The sequence below is a fragment of the Pteropus medius genome, unplaced genomic scaffold (assembly GCF_902729225.1).
Source record: "Pteropus medius unplaced genomic scaffold, Ma_sr-lr_union100, whole genome shotgun sequence".
Taxonomy (NCBI): Eukaryota; Metazoa; Chordata; class Mammalia; order Chiroptera; family Pteropodidae; genus Pteropus; species Pteropus medius.
In genome coordinates this window covers 19,784,108-19,810,709 of record NW_024349803.1, presented here as the reverse complement: position 1 = coordinate 19,810,709, position 26,602 = coordinate 19,784,108, and the positions used below count along the sequence as shown (strand labels likewise).

Here is a 26,602-nt window from a genome sequence, read left to right as displayed (position 1 = left end):
GAACTGCCTCCATCTCCGACCTATATGGTGGAAGAGAACATATATTTTCAAGATAAGGGAGCCACTAGGAACCAACAGGGGTGGCGGACAACCCCAGATAGAAAAATCGGGCTCTCACGGCCCTTGGAAGGACTCTCCTCCACCAACTACACCAGACCACACACCTAGGGCAAACTAAGATGCTCCAAGCTTTAGACCCCTACTTTCACTTGTTAGAAGGGAGAAGAACTGCAGAGGAGATGGCCTCACGATGCCCGGCTTGTGCCCAAATTAATCCAAAGAAGGGGAAGATAGAAGAACCTAGGCATAGGGAAAGAGAAACTTATCCGGGGGACCACTGGGAAGTAAATTTCACTGAGGTAACTGACTGTGGGCGGCTACAAATATTTACTTGCTTTTATAGACACCTTTTCAGGATGGGTAGAGGCCTTCCCTACCAGGAAAGAGACTGCCTCAGTAGTTACTAAGAAACCACGAGAAGAAATTCTCCCTCGACTCGGTCTCCCCGGAACTTTAGGGTTGGATGACGGACCAGCCTTCGTAGCAAAGGTATCACAACAATTGGCTAGCTACCTAAATTTGCAACGGAAACTCCACTGCGCCTACCGGCCCCAGAGTTCGGGCCAAATAGAGCAAATAAATCGGACCCTAAAAGCGACATTAGTCAAGTTAGGATTAGAAACTGGTGGGACGTGGGTAGAACTTCTCCCCTTTGCTTTTCTCCGAGCCAGGTGTACTCCATATATTAATGAATTCACCTCGTTTAAAATTTTCTTTGGAAAACCCCCACCTTTAGTACCTAGACTAGAAGATGAGAAAAAGGCAGAACTACGTAACCTCGTCTTACTTAGGTCTTTACAGGCCCTTCAAAGTGTACAGAAGGAGATATGGTCCCAGGTTCGTGCTGCCCACTCAGCCCCAGGGGACAGACTTCCCCATCAGTTTCAGCCTGGGGACTCTGTGTGGATCCGGAAGTTCACTTCCAAGGGACTAGAACCCAAATGGAAAGGACCCTTCACTGTCTACCTGACGACACCCATTGCAGTTAAGGTAGACGGCATCCCATCATGGATTCATCACTCCCACGTGAAGGCAGCACGAGAGTGGACAGCTCAGGAAGACGGGCCCTTAAGACTAAGGCTCAAGCATACATAAGTCTAACCCTCTGTTTCTTCCTTTTTTCCTCTTTAGCCCAGGCATTCGACCAGCCACAACCAAAATCAGAAGGAGCATTAATAACTTTGCTAACGACAATACACAAGGTCTTAATAAGACCACCCCAAACATAGGACAAGATAGCGGGTTGTGCCTAAACCCAAAAACCCCCTTACTATGTCGAGGTAGGAACTCCCTTAAATTTAACTGAGCTCAGCAGGCTAGAACTTCAAGTTGATTCACGAACAGAAGTAGTCCTCCCAAATAGAAGAGGTTTAAATTTATTATTCTTAGGACATGATAGATTATGTATGGCTCTAGGTGAAACCTGTTGCTTCTGTGCCAATAACTCTGGAGTAATTAGAAAAAGCTTATGACTAGTACAGAAAAATGTGGATGCCAGGAAAAAACAGAGACCACGACCCAGCTGGGGACCTCTGGGAGCCGTGTAAGGCATGTTGAGCGGTCCCGCCCAAGGAGCGAGGAGGAGAAGATGTATTCTTATCAACTCCCACCAACCTGAGGTGAAGGCTGTTCCCTGAGGGCAGACTCCCCAGTACTTCCAGTCTGCCCAGTAGCAGAGCTGCAAATGCTTCTAGTCAGGTATAGAATGATGAGTGGGCAGGACGTGGACATTGTCTGAAACACCCAGCTCAACAGAGCTTTGACCTGTGTGTCACTGCATGTCACTCCTAGCCTGAGCTCCTCGCCCCACAGGGCAGGATTCTTGTTTTTAGTGGTACAAAATTTTCGTACCATTTGATCCCCAAACACAAGCCCACAACTTAAATGTGCTACCCAGCTGAAGAAACAGTGACGTGTCACGATGACTGAGAAAAAGCCAGGGGCGGGGGTACTTTTTCAGAGTTAAGATTTTCGAGGGGAATTGGAACTTCCTGAGCGCTAGAACCCAGCTGACGTCAGAACCCACCCAGCCGTGACACTGAACTGCGTCTCTGTGAGTGTTTAACAGAGTGCCTGGCCCCTCCCTCGACTGTCACCTCTGTAAGAGCAGGGACAACTCCACGGCATCCCCACCAGAGCCGCACACAGACACAGTACATCTCCTTAAGTCCCTATTGGGTATCCACCGAGGAGGGCGGGAGGTTTGTGATGGCCTGGGAGGGACGCTGAGAATAGGGACACATGTGCACATGCGTGTGTGCGTGTGTCCGCACACATACATACCCACACACAGCCCACACACACCTCACACACACAAACACAGAGCCTACCGAACTCGGGCGTAGTAAGTGGGAGGAGGCAAGACAAGTGAAGTCGAATCCTGGACGAAGTTGCTTTCACAAGAATTTATTTTTCAAAATTCAGAAGCCTGAGCCAGGGCAAAGCAGGCTCTTAGGAATCTTCTCTGGGCTTAAGACTCGAAAACAAGCGCTTGATCCCCCGGCCAAGTCCTTCAATCCCTTCGCCAATCTTCCGCCCAAGTGACCTGAAGCTGGCACCCTGGAGCTGTGCACCGGGAGAAATAGGGTCCTAGTGGGGGCTGGACCCAGGGACAAGGTCCCTCCCCACCTAGACACTCCCCTTTCTGGGCCACTCTAGGTGTCTTGGGGCCCCACTTCACCCTCTGCCTGTGGTCTTTGGCGCTTGTGATTGAATCTCTACTCCCATAAACAGATGAGGAAACTGAGGCCCAGGGATGACTAGGGGCTTCCCAGGGTCACACAGCCCATCCCAGCAAAGCAGAGACCACAGCATGGGCTGAAAGCGCATGACTCTAAGCCACTGGCTCTCAGACTTCACAGGAGTCAGAATCCCCTGGAGGGCTTGTGAAATACCACGCGCTGCCCCCCACGCCCCCCTCGTCCCCCACGTATGATTCAGTAGGTCTGAGTGAGACCTGAGACTTTGCATTCCTGACGAGTTCCCAGGCGGGGACCACACTCTGATGACCACTGCTCTAAGGGATGGCAGAGCCAGTCCCGGAGACCCGGGGTGCAGGTCAAGGGAGGCACGCAGGGCAGGAGGGCTTTCTCTGCTCCCAGCAGGCAGTGGTTAATTGGCTCATGGGATGTTCTCCACACCACACCCCATGCCCCATCACCTCCTGCAGCCTAGAAGGGGCCACTTACCTCCCCACAGTTGATGTCAAAATAGCCATTGACCTGGTCCAGGGTGACTGTCCCCACACACTGTTTCACCAGCTAAAAAGGGAAGGCTCAAAGTCAAACTGGAACCCCGTGCCATAACCTGCAGCCTCTCCCCAGTGTCTGGAAATGTTCCATGGAGGCCTCTTGTTCAGCATCTTGGGAGGCACCTGCCAGCACCCCCAGACCCTAGTCCTCAGGCTCACCCCATTCTCCTTGAAATCACACTGTTCCGGTGGCTGCCGCGTCGTCCTGGGGCACACAGTCTCCTTCACCCTGAAGCTCACAGGCTTCGGGGTGTTCCTGTCCTCGTCCTGGCCAGAGGAAAAAGTGGGGAGACTGGGCTTGGGCTCTTGCTTGCCTTCCCTGATCTGTCTCCCCGCACCAAGAGTGCAGCCTCTCGGCAGCCCCTATGCGTGCCTGGCAATGGGCTCAGGGAGAAGGACAGAGCCCACGCCTGCCCTCGCCGAGCACACAGCAGGAGTGGACCTCGGACGACCCCTAAGGTGGCTGTGGGAGACCAAGGGCCTCCTGGAGGAAAGGCATTGCCACTGGACCCTCAAGGCCCAGCAGAGCCCTTGCCTCTGTGGCAGACAATGGAGTGCGGGGACAGCTCCGCGGCATCCCCAAACCAATGACCCCATCCTTGTCCCTGGAACTCCCAGAAGTCCCTGAAGCCTGAATTGGGGAAGGCACCTCTCCATTCACTAGAGATTCTAAGTCAGGAAGCTGTCATGCTGGGAGGGAACATGGCTCAGGGAAGGTTTCCTGGAACAGGTATGATACCCACTTAGAGGGAGAAGTACCTTCCCCACCGGAGGTCCCGCATGAGCAATGGGAGCGGCAGTGTGGCTGAGCCTGGCGGGAGCGGAGTCCCCCACCCCGCCCTTCTCCCCAACTCACTTCTTTGAGCTGCGGGTCCAGCTCCAGCAAGCGGTAGAGATTGGCTTCTGTGGACTGCTGGTTGAAGCCATCCACAGCACGGAGCACGGCCTCCTGGTAGCTCAAGGCCTGGGCGGTGGTGGCCGGAGGCCTCGCCAGGCCCAGGAGCAGTAGCATCAGCGACCACCGTCTCAAGGAGGGCATGTCTCTCTGGGTCTCCATGGTCCCCAAGTCTGCCTTCTCCCAGCCTGCAGGACTCACCTTTATGTCCGCCTGGGCCTGATGCAAAGGCCCAACCAGGTGCCTTCCCGCCTCATCACTGGCCACCTGCCAGGGTGTGGGCCGGGCCTTGCCTCAGCCCCTGCTGTTGCCTCATGGGGCTTGCTGGGCAGTGGGCAAGGCCCGCCTCCTGTGCAAGGTGAAGAAATGGTTTCTCCATCTCCCTGACAATGTCTTGTCCTCTGCTGGGCACCCCCAGGGAGTTTCAGCCAGAGTTGCTTAAGAGAGTTGAGTCTTCCAGGAGAAGGGAGCCAGTCCTACATCCTTCTCCCCACCGTGGCCTCCTCCAGAATCAGGGTGGTGTCGTGTACTCACCGCTAAATCTCCAGCTCTAGACACTGCCTGGCACCCAGTAGGCACTCAGTTAACATGTGATGGATGAATAACAGTACCCACGCTCCATCTAGAGCCTTACCACCCAGCCAGTCCCAAGGGAGACTTTCAAGGCGACAGCATCCTGTTCTCTAGACCCAGCCCTCAGCTAGTTCGAGGGCTCGTTTCCATCTGTCTCTCCTCTCCTAGATGCTTCTCCACTGCTTTTCAGTCTAAAAATGTCCCCAGCCCCCCCAGACGTGGCCCATTGCCCCATCCTCTCCCCGGTCTATCCCACAGAGGGGTGTCTACGACTACCTTGATCACTTCTTCACTCGTCCTCACGCTCAAGGCCACTGCAGGTCCTGTGGATCCAGTGGCCGCTCTCAAGCCTTGTCTGTATCTACCCAGGCGCTGGTGAGCCCTCTGTCCTCTCGAAACTGCCCTCCCCTCGCTCTCCCCTGACGCCGCTCCCCTGGCTCCCCTCCTCCGGCCGGGTGGCTCCTTCTCGGTCTCCTCCAGGGACTTGCACCTGGGCTGCTCCTCTCCCTAGTCCTCGCATCTCCCTGGGGACAGCCCCACTCAGGGCACCAGTTATCGTGGACAGACGTCACTTGGCCTGTATATCTGAGTTCAAGACTGCCGTGAACACTCCTGGTCTTCCCCACCGGGCCGCCTGGCCTGCTGTTTTGGTGGGAGCCGCTGCGTGAGTCCTGAGCTGAAAGCCGGAGACGCACCCCACGTGCTTCCTTTTCCTCCAGGGGACACTTTCCTTTGACCTTCCCCACCGCCCCTGCCCAGGCTCCTGCCACCATCTCCTCTCCTTTGAAGAGCGGCCATGACCTCCAGACTCCACCTTCTCCAGTTCCCAGGTTCTCTCCAGACCTCGGTCCACCCTCCATGCCGTTGTCTAGGGGTTCCCTCGAACTGCCGATTTGGCTCTTTCACCCCAGCCTTCAGGAGCCTGCACCCTCCTGGGCTAGAGTCAGAGCTTGGAGTCCCGTGGCTCCCCATCGCCCTCAGCTGTCGGGCCTCTCTGAGCCTCCTGCTCCTTCTGCTCTCTACACGCGAGCCCTCTGCTTGGTGCTCCCGGCCACCTCGCGAAGCCTTCCCTGACCTCCAGCCAAACACGAGAGCCTCCGCCCCTTTGCTCCCTCAGACTTCCGGAAGTGTCTTCTGATCTGACCCCCAAATGACTCCCTGTCCAGTGCTCTCGCTGAGATGCCAGGCCGGAGTGGCTGGTGCTGCTGGGTGGCGAGAGAGTGCCACTGGGAGAGACAGATAATGGGCCAAAGTGAGAGAGGAAAATGCTAGTCCCAGTGCTCCTGGGGGTAGTCATGTGGCCATGAGGCCTGGAGTAGCTGTTGGCCTCAGTTGGCCTGTGGGACTCTTGGGGCTTTGGACAGGGCCCCTCGGAAGGTGGCAGCCTGGATATTGCTGCTGGTTGCTCACTCAGCCCCGGGAGAAGGAAGGAGAAATGGGCCTCTGTGCAACCTGCTTTCACAGTCCAGGTATTGCCCCAGTGGCCTCTTGATCAAGCCGGGCTTGCGCATCAGGGGCCTTGATGGCGGTTGGGAGCACGGTCACGCCAGGACGTTGGACCCCTAAAATCTCTCCTGGATCTCTCGCCTTTTTTGTTGGCTTCAAGGTCCCCAAGGAGCCAAACTAAGAAGGAAGTAGGTAAAATTGTTAGTCTTTAGACTGGGTGTGAAAGCTGCCCAGATCCAGTTCACTCAGACTCCGGCCTGACTGGCGGAAGGGGGTGTTCTACCTCAGCCAACGCTGCTCACCCCTCTCACTTAGAATCAGCCAGAGCCCAAGCGGCTTCCTCAGGTCCACTGACGCAAGCCAGAGTGTGGCTCCAGGGGGCCTCACCTGCCCTGTCTGGGCCACAGCACAGGGGCCAGGCTTCCCAGATCCCAGGAGTGAATCCTGTCCAGGGCCGGGTACGTACAGGTGGCTTTCAGCCACATGAGGTATGGAGGCCGACTCAGATTCTTAGAAGCCATGGCTGCCCTCTTTCTTGGGGAGAGAGGTGGGAGGCTCTCCCCAGCTTGCCTTTTTCATAATGTCTCATCTCATTAACAAGGCAATCAGAAGATTCTAGGTGAGTCCAGATCATAAAGGAAAAAAAAAAAAAAGTGAAGCTTTTCACATCAGGTCTTGAGGGCTGGACCCAGCTCATCAGTGTGGTCGGGGAGCTTGGTCCACTGAGGCTGCTGAGGGCTCTGGGAGGCCTTCCACAGATGAGCAGATGCTGGAGGGCCCCTCGCCCGCTCCAGAATCCCCCCACACCTGGAACAAGAGCCCCTTTAGCTTCCTCTCTCCAGCTCCCTGTCTGAAGCCCTGCAACCTGAAGGCCCTTGGCTGCCCTGGCTGGGTTACCCGACCCCACAGGCCTGCTTGGCCCTGAGACGGCTTTTGTCAGGATGGCCAGCTTGTCTAAAACAGAGGACTCGTGGACAGTCTGGTCATCCTCTCAGTGAGCACCATATCCATCCCAAGCCTCTGTCTCTGTGGGCAAGTCACTGTCCCTCTCTGTGCCCAGAGTCCATGGTCCCAAGGCCTGACAGTCAAAGAGCTCAGGCTCCCGCACTCAGCTGCCTGGTTCCTGCCTGGTGCTCGGTGTCAGCACACTGCTAATGTAAGCTCTTGGGTTAATACACGGGGAAGTAAACACGGGGCCCCGGAGGCAGGGAAACTGGGGCAACTCAGGCCAAGAGCTGCCATCCCTCAGGTTGTCAGAATCCTCTTAAAGGAGGGCTTTACATGAGGTGATTCCCACAGACTCTTTGGACCCTCCGTTTGCATTTTTACAAGATCAGCCTAATGAGGCGCCAAGCAGGGGAACGTCAAGGACCACCTTAAGAGAAATATTTTATTGCAGAATCTCAAATCAGTGCTGGGGGTGTGGGGAAGGCTGCCAAATCCAACCACTGCAGGACTCCCCCTGGCCCACACTGGATAAGTGGGTATGTAGGCCACGTGCCCATGCGACCCTTACGGGAGCAGAGAGAAGCAATCTGATGGAAGACAGCCCGACTTGCTCTTTGGTTCTTTTGTTCTTGGGGGACGTTACTTCTCCTTGCGCCTCCCTCTGCGATAAAATAGGTCGGGTTACGGCTGCCTGGAGACCGGGAAGGACTGCAGTGGCAGTGCGCATGCGTGTAGTACCCGACACGGCTGAACACGTGCTCATGAACTGCCAAGCAGGCAGTCCGCCCCCTGCAGCGGACCCCCAGGTGGACTGCCACCTCTGCAAAGCAGCTAAGGAAAGATGGTGCCACGGCGTGGCCCTGGAGGCACACGTGGTTTACTCTGCAGTTCTGGCAAGTTGCCTTCTTTTCCTGAACCACAGTTTTCTTATGCAAAAATTGAGGACAGAAACTCCAGCCCTGAGGGACAGCAGTGCATTGGAGTCAGATGCATACTCAGGGACAGGGTGTGCTCATATCCTGTGGTCAGAGAGGGCCAGCCACAGGGTCTGCCCGGACTCTGGACAATTCCCACTTCTGCCTTTCTTTCACCCGCAGGATTGTATTGCCAGGGGACCTGGAGTGGGGGAGGGGGTCCCCAAGCATCATTGTTTACCAGCTGCATGACTTTGAGCAAGTCACTTTGCTCTTCTGGGCCTGGATCTCCTCATCTGTAGAATGGGGCTTACCTACCTGACAGTGTTTGCATGGGGACAAAACGTGACAGCGAGTGAATAAGTACACATTCCCTATCAAATCCTGCTCTCCCAGGGTTTTTGTGAGTGAGGTCAGGGTGAGGTCCCCTGCTCTGTGATGGCTCTAGGCCACTGTCCCTGATGGACATGTGTACTCATTCAAGCTTGGGAGCTGTGCCCCATATCCTTGCCAAAAACTGCTCCACATTTCTGCTCAGGATCAGCCTCTCCAGGAAGTCAGCCCTAATGTCACCCTCGGCTGGCATCCTCTGCAATGCACCTACAACCCTGTCTTTAGTCTCAGGCTGGTCCCCAGCATAGGACCATCTGTTGCCTCAGACAAGATTCATGAAGGCCAACCACTGAACGAAGAGTATGCCTTCCATGTTCTGGAAGCTGAGCCTCAGCCAGACTGGGTGAGAGGGAGCACAGCCCAGGGTACAGCCCACCCTAGCCAGACATCCTGGAGGGAGCACTGGCCTGAGGGCTCTGCTGCCTGATGGGCTGGGGGGCTTTAGGAAGGATGCTAGCCTCTCTGAGCGTCAGTTTCTCTATCTTGAGGATAATGGCAGCCATCTCCTTGGGCAGTGCTTTGCACTTTTCTGAATGTCATTCCAGCTGATGTGATGAGTGACGAGACACGTAGGTCCCTGGTCTGCCTCTCCCGTCTGTGTGGTGTTAGCTAGGAGTCCCCCCACAGATGGACATGCTAACTATGCAGGGCGGGTGCTCCTGTTGTCTCCTTGCTTGACAGGACACAACATTTTTGGAAGCCCTGTTACTGATCTTCACCATAAGAGAGACAAAGTGCAGGTTAGGGAACCTCACCCCTGAGCAGTCTCCCTTCAAGTGCACGGGTAAGGTCCTCAGACTCTGCTCCCGTCCCGTCTCGAGGTTGTAGGCTGAGTCCCTGGCTCTGTTCCCCATCTAGATCTGTGCTAGGAGCCCAGCGCTCCCTGGCCCCTCGGCCCTGACCCCGCCAATGCCGCCCTGGCCAGCCCTGCCTCTCTCCTGCAGCCGTTGCTTCAAGAGGCGCTGGAGACAGCATTTTGACCTGCTGTACTCTGGGCATTGAAGGGCTGGACTGGCAATGCTCTTCTGCCCTGTGCCGCCTCCCATTCTCTTCCTTCCCTTTCTGGGCTGTCCCCTGCCCTCCAGCTGCTCAAGGCAGGGGGCAAAGACTCCTAGGAGACTTTGGACAGTACGGAGAGAAATAAGTCGCTCTCAGAGTGGCTTCCAGGTCCCCTTTCACGTGTTGTGGGAAAAATGGAGCTACCACAGGCCAGGACCAGCTGCAGAATTTGTAAAATGAAAATGTGGGGTCCCTTTGTTGTGGCCTGTATAGAATAGACCAAACCAAGTATGCTCTCAAAGGCTGTTTATTAGCCGGTGGCTGTCCTGTACAAAGGAGCAGCCCCCAAATGCCAAGACACAAGGTTTTTAAGCCCTAAATCCCATTCTTCATTCTATCTTAAACACAAAGGTCTATTTTTCTCTTATTCATTACCTGTCAACCCACTGGTCAGGTGTGCAAGTGGGGAGTACAGAAGCAGAAAGCTTGTAGTTAGAACGTTATGTTCCTATGGGTGATTGCCTATGTTCCCATGGGCAATAGCCAGTATTCTCATGGGCAATGGCCAAACAGTAATTCTCAGCTTATATACAATTGATTATTTTTCATGCCACGCAAGCAAGCAGGGTTACACAGGCTAAAATTGGCAGTTAGCTTATGACCTCATTGTTACAAGTTTCATGATTAACAGAATGTGGTTAGGGGTTCCAGAAACTAGGCCCAAGGTATAGACTTCCTTTGTCCAGTTTCAGGTTTTAATTATCCTTTAACCCTTTCTCATTTCAGCAGGCTGTCACACCTTGTTCAAAAATGTTTTAAGAATTTTAAGACCTCGAGAATGGAGCGTGGAATCAAGTACAGGGCTCTTCGAAGCAGGGTCACCCTGTATGACTGCAGCGGGGGTCACACTCGTGAAGCCGGCCCTGCCATGGGCCCCACGGCCATGGCAGGAGGGCTTCAAAGAGCCGCTCCAGGAGTTCCTCCATCTGTGGAAATTTAAACTGCCTGGGAAATTAAACATGAACTTATGACTTTGACTGGTTGAGCAACATCTTCTTTAGGAAGAAGAGCTCTGCACACGACAGATGTAGCTACCCAACATCTTTTTCCCTCTCTGTAGCAACGCATACAAGCGTGTAGCAACGCTCCCCATCGCTCGGAAGGGCTAACCGAGGACCTCCCGCCCCCTTCCCCGCAGCAAGGGAGAAGGGGCTTAGCAAGGCCGCGGGTGTGGAAGCCGCAGCGCGGGGGCTGGGCTCCCAGGCCCGTGCTCTGTCCACCGCCCAGCACCCCTGGCCATCGGACTCTAGGGGGCGGTCTGGAGCTTCGCGATCCTGCCTCCAGCCTCCCTTCCAGCCCCAGCACTCTCCGAGCCTGCACGCAACAGGCTGCTTTCCTTGGCTGGAAGACCTGCCAGGCGTCCCTCCAAGACAAGGCCCCCCTCCTCAGGAAGGCCTCCCCTGGAGCTCTCGGGGCCTCCCGCCCCCAGTTCTCTCAGCACTCTCTGTAGGGGATTCTCTGGGGGAGTCATGAGAATGTGAAAATGTTACAAGACAGTAAATACAGGATTCCTCCTGAGGAATCCTGGGGAAACACTCAGTAAGCTGATAATGGGGTCAGCAGGAGACTTTGTTTTGCTCCTGAGGTCAGGACAGAGGAGAATTGGGGAGGAGCAGCAGGAAGACCTGAGGTAAGAAAAAATAGGTTTGAGGCTGAAGCTGGGAGAACCCAGCTGACATGGGGGGCCGCGGGCCGCGTCCATTTGTTTGTCTGCCTTTTCTGGCCTGTGGACCTCCAAAGTGTGAGACCTGTTCATTTGAGGCCCCAGCTCTGAGTGGGCCCTTCACCACAGAGGCGCTTAGTGTGGGGTGGAGAGATGGATACCCGGCCTTGTGAGCTCGGGAGGAGACACTCAGGATTGTCCCAGGCCCAACCCACGGGGTGGGGGCGGTGTACCTGATGCTGAGTCAGGAAACCACGAGCACCCCAGGCTCCCGGAGTACTTAGCTGTTCCACGAGTGAGCGGGGGGTCGAGGCACCGTCCCTGAGAGAAAGTGGGAAGTGGCTCTTCTGCTCTTTCGGAGTGGGGACAGATGGGACAGGTTCTGAGGAAGTTGATTCTGATGAAGGCCATGCCATGCCATAGAGTGGTCAAGGGCACGGACAGTGGAGCAGAGTGGCCAAGTTCAGGTCCTAGCTCTGCCACTTGCTGTGTACTTTTGGGCAAGTAGCTACCCAACATCTCTGTGCCTCTTTTTCCCTCTCTGTAAAACTGGCCTTGGAAAGCGTGACCCCTTAGGTGGCGGATGAAGGAAGAGGTCTGATAAAGGAAGAAGAAGGTAAAGAACTTGGGACATGGCTGGCCCATTATCGATGCTCCATAAACAGCAGCTGTTATTACGAACAGCAGGGCAAGCTGCCCACAAGGGCTGGTCGGGACCTCTCTCTGAAGTCAGGCAGACATGTGTTTGAATCACTGGTTTGCCTCTCCCTAGCTGTGCCTGCCTTTGAAAAATTCTGCCCTGGTAGGCACTCTCAGCAGCAGGTGAGGATGAAAACTCAAATTGCCTCAGGCATAACGAAGAACACAACTGGAAGAGCCGGAGGCCAAGCCGTAGAACCGGTCCATCTGGACCGGCCTCCTGGGTTTTGCTTGCAAAGAGAAGGAGCGGGGTCAGGATCTCTGAGGCCGGGGTAGCTGAGCCCCGAGATGGTCAGGCTGGACCCTGGGCACACTCCCTAAGTCCACTCCTAACCCAGCGAAGAGAACAGACTCAGCGGGAGAGAGGAGCGGACGGTCCTGCAGAGGCTGTTGCATAAGCCTTGTCGTCATGTCCTCCACGACCTGGGGCTCCAGCCTTTCCCAATTCCCGCTGTTTCCTCTCCCGGTCTGGTTGAGCCAGAATGTTCTTCCTGTCGCTTTCTGCACTTCAAACCCCCACCTCTGTCCACAGCCCCTCTGAGAGCCAGGACTGGACCCCACCCCTCTACCTTTGCAGGGCCCTCACCATGTTCCCTGTTCATCTCAGGGGCCACTCCCACCAGCCAGCTGCAAGCTCCCTGTGCGTCCAGAGCTGCCGGAGTCCTTTTCTGGAAGCCAGGTGACCTTGGTCCACCGGACAGGGTCTAACAATACTGACTCTCCCAAAAGGAAGGATTTGGGGTCTCAGTCAGGCTGTCCGATAGAACTTTCTGTGATGAGGGAAAAGTTCTGTATCTGTGCTATCCGACATGGTAGCCATTAACTACACGTGGCTAAGGAGCACTTGAAACGAGGCTAGTATAACTGACGAACTGACTTCTTCATTTAATTGGATTTTCATTTATTTAAACTTAAGTAGGACAGCAGTAGAGCTCCTTTTCTCCTTGGCCTCCTTGCAAAATTTTTCTCTTCCTTTATAGCTTCATATTCCAAGGCGTTCGTGGCGGTGGATGGCCTTTGACAACCTAAAACATGTTAGCCCCTGCCACTCAGCTGGGGGCCAAGAAGAACCTCTTGAGATTGGCAGAAACTGGCTGTTGTCACGTCCCCATCAACTTGAGAGAGGAAGGGGCTCTCAAAGAGAGGCCTTTCCATCAGGGCCATGTTCTGCCTCACGAGTCCCACTTGAACTGTGTGCCACCCCTCCAAGTGCAGGTCCCTCTCAGCTTTCAGAGATGGTCCTTGCCCACTTCCTTTCACCCACAGAACATCCTCTGGGACAGGCAGGGAGGGTCATGGCGCTGTTGCTGCTTCACAGATCAGTAAACTGAGGCCTGCCCAGAGCAGACAAAGCAACTTGTTCAAGGCACCAAGCTACTTGGGTGTAGGGGCTGAGGCCCAGGTTACCCGCCCCCCCAGGTTCTCCCAGCCTCAGCCACCCTCTCATACCCCTGAGTCTCCCCAGCAGATGACAGAGGAACAACCAGCAGTCATTTGGAAAAGGGTAAGCTCTGACATCATACAACCCAGAAATTCCATTCCTAGGTGTTTATTATCAAGAAGTTAAAGCTCCACACAAAAACTTGAACAAGAATGTGCATAGCGACTTTATTCATATTCAAAAACCAAGAACAGCCCAAACATCCATCAGCAGGCTCATCAAACTGGCCATCCACACGAGTTACTGGAATACTTCTTACGGGGAAGAAGGAATGAACTGCAGGTATGCACATCTCAAATGAACCTCGGAAACGTGATGCTTTTTTTGTGAAAGAGGCCGGATGCAAAAGATGACATATTGTGTGATTCCATTTATGTGGAATCTCCCGAAAAGGCAAAGCTACAGTGATAGGAAGTAAAGAAGTGGCCGCCAAGGGCCAGCGCTGGGAAGAGGAGATTGACCGCAAAGGGGCGTGAGGGAATGTTTTTTGGGTAATGAAAATGTTCTACCTCTCGATTGTGGTGAGGGTTACACGATTGCTTACGTTTGTCACGATTCATGTCGTTACACTGAAAACTGAATTTTAAGGTAGGTAATTGAGACCTCTATTTTCAAAGTTGCAGAGTGAGGAGGTCAGCGCTGACAATATGTGGACACGTCTTTCGCGAAGGAGCGTTGTCCCCTCCCCGACTCTCTGTGACAGGAGAGCCCACGCTCATGTGAGCAGGGTCATGGGCCCAGTGGGGGCGAGAACAAAAAGGGAGAAGGGGAGGAAAAGGAGCAGCCCCGCGGCTGCCCCCTCCCGGCCCACGGGGGTGGCGCTCAGTGTGTGCCCAGGGAGGGGAGCCCACCCATCTGGGCCCGGGGCAAGCCCCTTCTCCTCTCGGTTTCTGTTTCTTCCTCCGTGAAATGAATGTGGGTGGCATCAGGTGAAGTGGGCGCTTCTCAGATTTGCTTCTCTTTTCAGGGAACAGACATCCCAGAAGGCCCGGGGCTTGCCTCGGAGTCTGGATTTTAGGCTCAAGGGATTGGAATGGGCCCACCCCAACTCCCTCTAGGGCAGACATTGCTCAGGGCTGAAAAGGGACACAAGTCCGGAAAACCACGACCCCCGCTCTCCCACCCGCCATCGCCCCACACGGCACCTTACCTAATGGGGCATTTGCCAACCAGCTAACAGCTGGATGGTGCAAGAGGCTCTAACAACTCAAATTTCTTTTTGCTTAGGGAGGTCAGTCTTTTGTGCTAGTCATGCCTTCAACTGATTGGGTGAAACCCAACCACATTGTGGGGGGCTTTCTGCTTTACTCAAAGTCCACTGATTTTAATGTTAATCTCACTCCAAAACACCTTCACAGAAACATTCAGAACCTTTGACTAAATATCTGGGCACCACATAAAATTAATTATCACAAAGCCTGTCCCTGAACCACTGGTTGGAAGACAGATGTCCTCCAATGCAAAGCACCTGCCCCGGGGACCACTACATGAACAAGCAATGAACTTTTTATTTTATTTGAGTCTTTCCACTTTTGTTTGTTTACTAGATGCTACTTCAGTCTGCCTAAGACAAAAAGCAAGATACTATAATCATCAATCCAGGGGTAGGCTGAATCACAAACTATTAATACTGTTAAGGAGGTTATGAAATCCTGCTGAATATTTGACCGACCTACAAAATCAATAACATCTCTTTACAGCAGTAACACCCAACTGGAAAATAAAATTAAAAAATAATACATCACTCAAAATAGAAACAAAAACTATGAAGTATCTGGAAATTAACCTATCTAAGAATAAGAATACTCAAGACTTCCAAAAAGTTTCAAACTCAATCAAAGAATATTTAAGATCATATGAATCGAAAAGGAGAGACAGTCCATGTTCCTAGATTGTAACTTAAGTTGGATGACTGTCCTCCACCTTTTCTGCCCCGTGGCTCTTCTGGGGTCCAAAAGACTCACAGAGGCACCCACATTCTTAAGCCTCCTCTTCTCTGCCCACTTCTACTCTCTGCTTTTTCCTTCAATGAAATTAGAATGTCTCTCATCTGCCTTAATTCATAAAATAATTGTTTGGCATTCCCCCTGCTGGACTAAGGGTGTAGTTACCACCGTGGTATTTTTTTTCTCTTATTTTTTTTTCCCCAAATGTGATTTATTAAGCAGATACTTCTTTTGCAGGAAAACTCCTGAACTTCTCATGAAGCATTAGAGAACCCGCTGAATCCCCAGACGACCGAGTCACACATAACGGCTGCTTCCTCAAGTAGATCCCCTTTAGTGAATGCTGCTGCTGGAGAAAACCAGTGATTAGGATCAAACTCATTGATCTGCCTCTTCAGTAAATGATTCTCAGCAGACAATCTAGCTGGCATTTTTCTTGGTTCGTAAGAATCTTTTTAAAATATCAGTTATTCTGTTTTCATCTCAAAACTACATGACTTGTGCCATGGGCTCCCTCTGTTCCCACATAGTGACCAGTGAGCACAGAAGTCTAAATGAGGAAACAGGTGCCTCCACGAGCAATGATATTTACCACATGAAGGCCCGGGTCATCACTGAGCTAAATATGTGTCACGCGGGTGACATGGCTTTCAATACATCAGGATCTGATTTGAGAAATTTTAACCATACCGTAAGAAATTCGGCATTTTATTCAAAGAAAACTATCGAACACAATACTTGGAGTAGTGCCTGGCCCCAGTAAGCTTTCTAAATACTTCACATGCACTAACTTATATGTTTCACAACAAATTTAAGTATAACCTCATTTTATAGACAAAGAAACTGAGGCTTACAGAGTTACCACAACTCCACAGTGAGGATTCTGTTAGAACGAATTGCATAGATCTTTATATAAAATATTTAGTTTTGGTCCTAAGGAAACACATATATACACATGCACATATTAAACTGAGAAAGGATGAAGAAATAACACGTGTGTGTGTGAAGCTTCAGGGACAGAAAGCCAAGCAAGTATAGCTCAGCTCCTTCTTCCCTCCTTGATTCTGGGAACCACTGGTTCTTCTGCTCTGTGTTTTAAGTCTTACAGGAGTAGGCTCTACCCTTTGGCAGGGGTGGAGGATAAGTTTTAGTCAGAGGAATGTTAAGATCTGATGATAAGGCAGAGAATGTGAAAAAGAGAGACCAGGCGAGAAATGTAGGCATCACACCATCACTTGTAAGATGAGGCTCTGATGGGACCAATACTTGAGGCATTTCAAATGCTTTTCAAGTTGGCCGTGTTGAATATTGGCTACTTTGTTCATAGGCAAGCGTTATTATAAATCTGATTTTATATACCGGCTGGGGTGAATGAGCACCTTAGCCAAATGCTAGTCGCATGGTTCAGCAAAGGTACCGTCCAAAGGCAAACACTATGGTTTTAGCATGTGCGGGCTACAGTCTGGGCCTCAGAGCACAGTCGGTTGCGGTCTGACCCTTAGTTACACCAGCACTGGCCTGGCCTTCGCACAGACCCACTGCCTTCCCTTCTCTGTGGGGCATCTGCAAACCTGAAGCAGCAGCGGGAGTCTCAGTGAGCGGGCTCTGCTGAGGCACAGATCTGACTGTAGGGAAGTCTTTCTCTATACAGTCTTTAGGTATCGGGGCAAAACAATTACCTGGTCCTTTACGGTTTCTTAGATAGTTCGACTGGCTAGGGGCTTTAAACGCAGTTAAGTTCCACATATGCTAAGGAACACAAGTGTGTAAGCTCTGACCTTTATTATTCATTCATTCATTCATTCATTCATTCATTCATTCATTTTAGCTCTGAACTTTAAATTGTTAGTCCAAGCCTATGGGCAGCACAGAAAGGCAGGCCCAGACACCATCCCTTATGCTGTTCTGAGCTAAACTCAAGGCCAAAGGACAAAATTGATGAAACTCACACATTTTTTTCCTACATGGTTTAAGGGTCACTCCCAACCTACCAGTCATCTTGTCAATAACTCTGGTCATGGTTTTATAGTTCTGAGATTTAAATAGCAGCTTCGATTGTAAAAACACGGTATGATTTATTTATGACAAAAAAGGAACCGTGCCCTTATTACAAATAAAATCTTAGACTAAAGTAGAAAAAACACTCAATGGAATTACCACAGCCACAAAGGTTAAGAAAGTAACGAGAAAAGCCTGTGCCTGGACGTTGCCTGGACGTCGCATACACTCAGGAAGTCCTGGAAGAAGAGCAGAGCTTTAGAGACCTGCTCTATCGGATTAGGAGCAGGGCAAGAATGAAAACAAAGAGAGATGTTCTCAAGAGATTATCTAAAAGAGGCTCATTTCCTCCCCACTGAACTGTAGCTTAGCAAAGAGCCAGCTCCCTGGGTCTTCCTTCTCTCCAGCAAAGTGCTAGAACTCAGAGAGCCTTCTGGAAAGCAGTAAGGGAACAGTAGAGAGAAAATTGCCCCTAGTGCCACTCCTCGCCTGACACATCCAGAAGCTGGGGACAGTATCTTGAGGAGCACATGGCAGAGGCATCAACTCTCACTGGATCCCTAGGGGAACAAATTTTAGAACAGCAGCTCTAGCTGAAAAAAGGAAACGAAAGTAATTCTCAACTGAAACGTGTCGGGTAAAGAAGCACCTCCCCCAGGAGGCAGGTGTCCTGGGCTTGAGTGACTCAACAGCACCAAGCAGTGGCCACTGAAGACCGCTCACAGGGGACTGGGGAAGCTATGTCCTCATAGCCCACCCTCAAAGCAGCCCTGGGGTGCCAGAAAGAGGACTCAAGGGGAAATAGTATAAGAAACTTCAATATATTGGATGAAAAATAAAAGCCTGGTTCTCAAGGAAGGCCTGGTTGGGACTCCCACAACTATAAATTAACACTGTAAGGAGGAGGCATCATCTTAAATACTACTCTCTAGAGACAAGACTAGAGACTGGTAGATGCCCCTCAGGATACGATGAACATAGGTCATAATTAACCTCTTAATGAGTGATTCTCCCGAGTTTAGACTCAAGTTGGAGACTCTGAATAACTGGCATAAAATGACTTCAGTCCCAGTGAAGCTGAATCAAGACTTTTTCAGCCTATTCATTTTCCCTCAGATATCACTGAGTGTCAGGGTCTTTTGACAGGTTGCTAAGGACAAAATTTTGCCTGGTATCTGCTAGGAACTTGGGATTGGTCTGCTTTCTAAGTTTTGTGGATGTGGGGTAATGCTATGATAATTTTATGTCCTGCTTAAATTCTTTTTGTTGTTGCTGTTGTTTTAAGTGAGACTTATGAGAGACTTGGCACTGAACTTGGGTAGCAGAGTTAGAGGGCAGGTGCATTTGGCTCTCCCATTACGTTCTCCAATAGCTCCATCAGCATTAAGGTGGCATTTGGTCTCCACCAGCCTGCCATTGCTCCATTTCTGTTGGTTCTGAGCCTGAGCTCAGAGAAAAGGTGTTATTTACTAGGTCTCCTCCTAAAATCACATCTGCCTTTACTTTTATTATATAGGCTTGTTGTGGAGAATGGCCAAAGCAACTATAAAATACGGAACTGAAGCCTTCCACAGTGTGTAAAACAAAGAGACAGATATTAGGTGAATTAATGACCAAGGTTCTGAAAACGGGCAAAGTCCCTATAGTCCAAAAGTATGTTAATGAAAGTAGAAAACAAAATCGGACCTGGTGCATTTGGAAAACAAGACAAAAAACAGATGTCTGGTCCCAGGCACGGAGCAGGCAGAAACGGACATGCGCCTTCACCAGGCTAACGGGTGACAAATGGACTTCCCTAAAGACTCTTCGTGGAAACAAGCTGCCAGAACCACAGACTCTCCTTCCAACATTCCAGGAGTGCAACACCTGTATATGCAGGCGCTAGAGTCAGTTAAAAAATAAAAATAAAATATGTATGTATGTATGTATATATATATGTGTATATATATATGTGTGTATATGTATGTGTGTTTGTGTGTATATACATATATATACATATATATATATGTATATGTATATATATGTATATATATTTAAATTGATGGCAGTTATCGTTTATTTTCCCGCTCCTCAAATTCAGGGATTCCCTCCAAGGAAAAAATTTACCACCCTATTCAACCTACCACCACTGTACCCTCCCCATGCATGAGGCTACACACCAGGGATGCCCAGTTCATCTCACCCTGGGCTGCTCCGACAGACTCCAGGGTGACCCACTCCTCATCCTGCTGCCCAAACTCCTTAGCGGCATGTTCAAGGCCCTTCCGACCAGCTTCCCTCACGCCCTACGTATACCTGGACTCCGGCCAGGAACTCTCCCTCACCAACCCCTTTAATAGCTATGCTCCTTCCTCTCAATGTTATCGCTCCGAACTCAGAAGGTTTGCAGTGGCTGCCTGCCTCCGGCCTCTGCGTACCTCCGACAAATACTGGGCACCAGCCTTGTGCAAAGAATATAAGAGAACGAGTCGGGCAAAGTGCATTCCGGTGGCCCCGCTGGCGGGCACTATCCTCTTCTTGCCAGGCTGCCGCCCTGCAATGCCCATCCCGACCTCTCCGAGCACCGCGGCCTCGCCCTCCTTCCCGCATGAGGGCGCCCAAGCCAGGCTCGGATGGGCAGTTCCCGCCCAGGACGGCTTCACCCTCTCGTCCGGTCCCGGGCGAGTGATGGAGAGAGACGCGGGCCACCGACCGTCGGCCCTCCTACGGCAAGCTGTCCCCACGTTGAGCCGAAACGGACCCGCCAGCCACGGCTCACGCACCGCCTCACGCGGCTTCCGGCCCCGCCCACGGCCCCTCGGCCAGGACCCCGGGGCTGCCCGGCCCAACGCCTGAAGGACCCCGCTTGGGTGGCCCGGCGCCGCGGCGCGAGGACCAGGTGAATCTGCACCCGGACTCCAGCTGGACTGGGGCTCCGAACAGCCCAGAATGTGGGGTGGGCTTAGACCCTATTAAAAGGGGAGGGGTCGCGCGACTGCAGGACTGGAGAAATGGAGGGAAGCGAGGCAAGGGGACGCTGGCAAAGGCAGGGATCGTGAGCTTGGGGAGCTGGAGGGCTGGGCCTCCGGTGTTAGGGGGCGGAGGCAGAGCTGAGAGGCTGCGGGTCCCCGCAGCGCGTACGCGGACGAGGGGCTTGGCTGCTGCCTTCCCGGAAGCAGAGGAATAGGGACCTTAGATGTGGAGGAAAATGCCCAGGCAACTTCTAAAATTTGTAATTCTCTGATAGGGCGACCTTGAAGTTAAGCAGGCTTCTCGATCTGTCATCGTTTGTTGTAAACTAAGAGCCAAGACAACCATAACTTAGCTGGCAATAGGAAAGGAATCATGTTCCCCCGGCCCCCACGGCGACCCCCTAGTAGCCTGGTTTGGAATAGCTGGATCATTCATTAATCCATTCAGCAAACACTTGAGAGCTATGTGCTAGACACTGTGGAGGTACTGAGGATACGGTGGTGAGCAAAACAGACCCCTTCTTTTCTGGAGCTGACCTTCTAGTGGGGTAGACGTAGCTGAAGAAAACGTGCAAGGAGCCATGAGAAACTATCACAGGAGAAGTTAGCTACCATCTAATGGGTGAGTAGGAGGAAACCAGAGGAAGCACATTCTGGCTCCGAAAATTTCTTACACAAAGACTGTCAGGCCACAAAGTCTTGGAGCTGTAAGTTCCGTGAGGCTGGAAGCAAAAGAAGGGAGTGTGGGGTTCCAGAAGAGGCTAGAGAGGTGTGCAAGGATCAGAGCGTGCAAAGCCTAGTAGGCCACGATAGGATTTGGGCTTTTATCATAAAAGCAGGGTATACTTTAAGGAGCACTGTGGGATTAGATTTGCATTTTTAGTTCATTTGGCTGCTGTGTGGAGAACAGTGTAGAGGGTGGCAAAGGAGAAGGGACCTTGGTATAGACTCTTTTGGGCCCAGATTCTAACACCACCTCGAATGTAACTGTCAGGCTACTTATGCCCTAAGAGAAATGAGAGCGTTGTCCAAACTGCCCTTTTGTTCACGGAAGCCTCTATTTGTTGGCAAATTTTGAGGTTCCATCAGGTCTTTTGAGACCTAGCCCTTAGTCCTGCAGAGATGATCAGTTTCTCATATGTAAACAGAATTTCACAATTGGAAGAAACCTCATTCAGTCCAGTTTATAAAATACTTTCATGTTCTTTATATCATTTCTAGTTATTTATTGAGGCCTTACACCATGCTAGACGCTAGAAATACACATAGGAATAGAATAAGACTATATAGGTTCATTTAGTAAGTAAAACTGATCAAGCACCTTTGTCCCAGGTACTGTTTCAGCTGCTTCAGATACGATATGGTTACAACTAGTCCTTGACCTTGGAGTTGCATATCTACAAGCCTTGCCATGAGGACAGCTGAGTGTATAAAAGGGTTTAATCTGGGCAGGAGAGATCCTGGTTTATCTGTAAGAGTCGATAAGAAATGGTATGTAACCAACAGACGTTTTGATGTCCTGGCAACATCCCAGTTCTTGTCCATCCACTCTTCCAATTCCGGAATTAATGGGAGAGCACCGTGGGCTGGAGGGCCTACCCTTGTGGCCAGGCTGTGCGAAGTATGAATTGTAAGTCCTCTATAAGTCACAAAGGACAGTTAGGAAGAGAAGGGAATATTGGGAGAGACAGGTAGTGTTTAAACCTGAATTTCTCTTGAATGCGTAGCTCTTCGTAGGCATAGTTGCACAAACCAGATAACATAGTCCACAAGGCAAATTGAATGTCCCCTATACCACACCCTTCCCTCAATCCCATGAGCCCAAATGGGCCATTAAATACAGTAACAGTATACGGTCTTACTGTGTAACTGTCACGTGCTTTGTGTCAGGAGTGAGAGCACTGGCTGGCTTGCAAGGCTGCATGGCTCCGGAGCAGGCAGGGTGGGGAGCACAGCACTGATGGGTCCCTAATCCAGCTCTCTGATGGCAGGAGCAAGATGACCTCGATCTTGCGAAGCCCTCGTGCTCTCCAGCTTACTCTGGCCCTAATCAAGCCTGATGCAGTCGCTCATCCACTGATTCTGGAGGTAAGAATGACTCCTAAGCCTCTGCTGTGTTCCCGGGGCAATAATTCTGTTTCAGGTGCCACAGGGCCACTTGTGAAGCCTGACAACACGATCCTGAGCTAGATGCCGTGGAGGCAAAGCTGGGAGCCATGAACTCAGACTCTAAGGAGACTAAAAATCTATTGGAGAATATATAAAATATTAGGGTCCGGTACAATAAGAGGAACCAATCCTCAAGACACTGTATGTATAATAGTTCTCTACAGCTACGTAAAAGATTACCACAAACTTAGTAGCTTAAAACAACACATTTATTATTTCACAATTCTAGAATCCAAGGTACAGTAGGCTCGGCTAGGTTCTCTCCCTAGGGTCTCACAAGGCCATAGTCAGGGTTTCAGCTGACTGGGCCCTTTTCTGGAGGGTCTGGGGAAGAATCCACTCCCAAAAGTCATTCATGGTGTTGGCAGAATTCCTGTACTTATGGGACTGAGGTCCCCATGTCCTTGCCTTTAGGTGGGGACCACTCAGTCTCTCCTGACCACTCACATTCCTCATCAGAAGGCCCACTCCATCTTCAAGACAGCAACTGTGCGTCAAATGCTCCTTTCGCTCCCAGATAAAACTCTTTTAAAGAGCTCGTGTGATTAATTAGACCCACCTGGATAATGTTCCTTTTGACTAAAGGAAGTCAACTGATAGCAACCGTAATTACACCTGCAAAATCCCTTTCGTCATGTACTATAACATAATGATATTGCATTCTATCCACATTCCTGGAGACCAGAGTAGAAATCTCAATGGGGCTGGGTGAGGGTCTCTTCGACATTCTCCCTGCAATAGTTTGATAAGTACTAGCTGAACAGCACTGCTAAGCCCACTGTGGTGCAAAGGAAGACCAGAGCCACCAGGAATGGTGGCCTACAAGTGTTGGGACTAGGCCAGGCCTCAAATGGAAGGTGGGCTTAGGTTAGTGCACAACAGGCAGGTAGGTGTTCCACATAAGGGAGACGCTGAAGCAGGAAGGTGTGTGGTGGGGCTGAGGGCCACAGGTGGGCTGGGCTGATGGGACAAGAATTGGAAGTGGTGGATGGCAAGAAAGTGCAGCCTTGAGCACTGGACCAAAGTAGTTGCACTTCATTCCATGAATAATAAGAACCACTCTAAACCCTCTGAGCGGAGTGGACCTATCAATTATGTTGTTTTTAATTTATCAAGTGTGATGACGGTTTGGAGAGAGCGGGAGAAACTGAAGGCAGGACCGCTCTCAAGAGACTTTTATGATGGTAGGTCCTGTAGGCTGGAGCTCAAGGGAGTGGAGGGGCAGACACAGCACTTCCTGTCCCCTGCCCCCTCCACCCAAGGTTCGTGCTCTGGTTGTGTGGCTGCAGGCTTTCACCTCACTCTGAAACTGGAGGGCAGACAAGTCCAGGGCTCATACGACCTGCACTGCTCAGCCAAAAGACCGACACAGGAGTTGGGCGAAATAGAATAAGTGTTTATTAGAGAATCACAAGTCCCAGAGACACAGGCCTGGCTCCCCAATTATCTCAGAAATACAGATTATAAAGGGGAAAAAAAATCAGTAGTCATGGAAACTAAGGGAGCTGGGGTCGTGGGTGCTGCTGATTGGACGACTAACGGGAGCTGAGGTAGTTGATCATTGTGTCTGATTCTGGAATCAGCCATCGCGCCATCCTGTCTGATCCCGTGACCTTCTGCCTCGATGGGTCTGGGGCTGAAACACATCTAAAGTCAAGATGTTATCCTTAGTGTAAAGTTCAAACAAAACCAATTTGTCCTAATGATTATAGACCAGAGGCTCAGTTAATCATGTCCTAAAGCTCAGCGATTTAAGGAGCAGGCATCCAGAGGACAAGGATGGGGAAAAAAGCAAACGAGTCAAAAAACCTTTATTTGGGAAAAACCAGCTTGAATCAGGAGAAAAAACTATATTAAAGAAATGAAGTTTGTGTGCAGTTACAAGCTATAGGGTAAGAAGAGGTGGGTGTCCTTGAATCGGGTCCTGTCTTCCGACCCACGATGAACAAACTCGAGTCCTGGCTCCAGCGGGTCCTCATGGTTCTTTTGGCCAGCCTGAGTCTCTTGTTCTTTCGCACGGTCCTTTTGACGAATTTTCGCTTTTGGGGTGTTTATCCAGGCTGTTCATCAGCAGATTCTGAGCAACAAGTTCCTTATTATACGCACGAGAGAACTTCTGTGGAGGAAAGAAGATTGCCGGAGCTTTTACCAGGAGCATGAAGGTAGGATCAACGGCCTTCTGATCCCAGGCGGTGTCCAAGGGGGACTTTACCTGGACACGCCGGCAGGCTCTTTGCTACCAACTGTAAAATTGTAGCCAGTCCTCTAAAGTCTCAGTTTATACAGAAACTTTTCATGATTATCAGGGTTTTGGTTTTGTTTTGTTTAATATTTTCTAGGAAGGTTGTTACCTTACAGTCCCAACCAGAAACTTAGTTTTACGTCCTGATAATATCAGTGGTTAACATTGCCTCAGTATTTACTCTGTCACACATTGTTCTAATGCACACGATTTCATTTAATTCTCCCACCAGTTCTGTGAGGTAGGTTTTATCATGTCCCCAGTATACTGATTAGGAAACTGAGTTAAGGAAGTTAATGACTCAGCCAAAACTGCACAGGTCGTAAGTGGCAGAACCTGGATTCAGACCCACGTATGTCAGACTCCACGGTCCTTGTTCTCGTCTCTGAAACGGTTTTTATTATTCCAAGTTAGGAGGCAGAGATACAAAAAGTTCTCGTGGGCACCAGTTCTTAATGAGGGTCCTCTTTCTTTGCAGGGCGTTTTTTCTATCAGCGGCTGGTGGAGTTCATGGCCAGGTACTTCTAATTTTGGTTCTGGCATCTTTACCTTCTGAGACATGTCTCTCCTGGCCCCTAAATGGACTTGTTCATTTCATTTGTCACCCTTTAAAGTTGTAAGCAGTGTCTGTAGAGGAGTATTGCTGAAAGCTGCCTAGCAACAATGCTGATCCCTGTGGCTTTCTTGTACATCATCACCTTCTGTTTGAATCAGCATTGGCACTCAGCTAGAAAGGCAAGGAAACTCTCAGGATGTACAGTGTGCCTTTATTCGTGCCTGCTCACGGCATGCCCTCCGGACCTGATAGCCAGATCCTGACGTGAGCTCCTTTCATTCACAGTGGACCAATCCGAGCCTACATCCTCGCCCACAAGGATGCCATCCAGCTCTGGAGGACACTGATGGGACCCACTAGAGTGTTTCGAGCACGGCACGTGGCTCCGGATTCCATTCGTGGGAGTTTCGGCCTCACCGACACCCGCAACACCACCCATGGCTCCGGTGAGTCTGCCACCCATGTCCACAACCACAAAAAAAGGGAGGATGGTTTGGGGTGGGTGGGCAGGCCGTACAGTGGAGTTGAGAGTCAGGTCCTTCCGGTGAGCTTTTTTCCCAACTGTGTTTCTGGCCCTTCATGGCTGTCTCAGCAGGTGTAGCCCCAGAACTGAGGCAGGCAGGAGGAGTAGAAGCTCAGATTTCTGAAGCTGATTCTGACTGCCTCTTGCCTCTGTTCTGCACCGCTATGAGAATCCCTTCTCTTTCTTAACTCCTCTTATAGACTCTGTGGTTTCGGCCAGTAGAGAGATTGCAGCCTTCTTCCCTGACTTCAGTGAACAGCGCTGGTATGAGGAAGAGGAGCCCCAGTTGCGCTGTGGCCCCGTGCACTACAGTCCGGAGGGAGGCATCCACTGTGCAGCCAGAACAGGAGGCCCGGGACCAGCCTGACGCAGGTCTGTCTGTCTGTGAAGACTGGTGGCATTGCCCAGCCTTTTCTCTTGCCTTGTGGTCCAGAGAATTCTCCAAGGACCAGAGAGGCCTGGGGCCCATGGCACCATCTCTGCTAGGCACGGCCACCCACTTGAGGCCCTAGTTCCTCACTGCTACTACCTCTAGAATCTAACTCTCTACCTCTTCTCTGGAATGTTCATGGGTGGTTCAAAGGAATGATGGCTGCTCTTTTTTCTGAAAACTAATCGCCCTTTTTCAAGGAGGAGCTAGCCTAAATGACTTACCTGAAAAATGCAGTTACTGTATAAGTAATATTTAGCCTGTCTTCCTCAATACAAGTCAGTATTCTACTGAATCCTCGAGGCTGGGAAGACTACTCTCTCTAGGTGCCTTCTCTCTGTTCTTAACTGGAGTAATTAAACATGTCTTGAAGCCAAGTTTCTCTCTATGCTAAGTGGAGAGAATTGTGCAGCAGTATCCCAGGAGGTTCACACACACAGTGTGCA

The 26,602-nt window shown here is 51.1% G+C and overlaps 3 protein-coding genes and 1 long non-coding RNA gene across 10 annotated transcripts in view; 2 read left to right on the top strand and 2 right to left on the bottom strand.

The window, feature by feature from the left end:
- The window catches only part of LOC120582300 (nucleoside diphosphate kinase 6-like), a 31,614-nt gene extending 15,908 nt beyond the window's left edge, over positions 1 to 15,706 (top strand). The window contains exon 8 of the transcript XR_005647531.1: positions 15,525 to 15,706. The gene's annotated coding sequence lies outside the window, so the exon portion shown is untranslated. The remainder of the gene's footprint in view (positions 1 to 15,524) is intronic.
- Positions 2,315 to 4,466, bottom strand: CAMP (cathelicidin antimicrobial peptide). The gene is made up of 4 exons (XM_039837646.1): positions 4,167 to 4,466; positions 3,470 to 3,577; positions 3,249 to 3,320; positions 2,315 to 2,625 (listed from the first exon to the last, which is right to left on the bottom strand). Exons 1-4 carry the CDS (start codon positions 4,365 to 4,367, stop codon positions 2,512 to 2,514), a joined length of 495 nt encoding a protein of 164 aa, XP_039693580.1. The 5' UTR covers positions 4,368 to 4,466; the 3' UTR covers positions 2,315 to 2,511.
- A 273-nt stretch (positions 15,707 to 15,979) lies between the features above and the next one.
- LOC120582304 (uncharacterized) lies at positions 15,980 to 19,823 on the bottom strand. The gene is made up of 2 exons (XR_005647532.1): positions 19,703 to 19,823; positions 15,980 to 19,166 (listed from the first exon to the last, which is right to left on the bottom strand). It is a non-coding gene; the product is annotated as an uncharacterized LOC120582304 (long non-coding RNA).
- LOC120582301 (nucleoside diphosphate kinase 6) lies at positions 19,759 to 26,533 on the top strand. Of its 7 annotated transcripts, XM_039837640.1 has the most exons (7): positions 20,114 to 20,163; positions 21,569 to 21,727; positions 22,228 to 22,324; positions 24,465 to 24,567; positions 25,126 to 25,165; positions 25,489 to 25,649; positions 25,927 to 26,533. In XM_039837640.1, the coding sequence occupies exons 2-7, from the start codon at positions 21,648 to 21,650 to the stop codon at positions 26,091 to 26,093; spliced, it is 648 nt and encodes a 215-aa protein (XP_039693574.1). In that variant the 5' UTR covers positions 20,114 to 20,163; positions 21,569 to 21,647; the 3' UTR covers positions 26,094 to 26,533. The 7 variants fall into 7 exon arrangements, with proteins under 7 accessions (XP_039693578.1, XP_039693573.1, XP_039693577.1 ...); XM_039837639.1 differs by lacking the exon at positions 21,569 to 21,727 and having other exon boundaries at positions 20,061 to 20,163; XM_039837643.1 differs by lacking the exon at positions 21,569 to 21,727 and having other exon boundaries at positions 20,094 to 20,220.
- Positions 26,534 to 26,602: the final 69 nt, after the last annotated feature.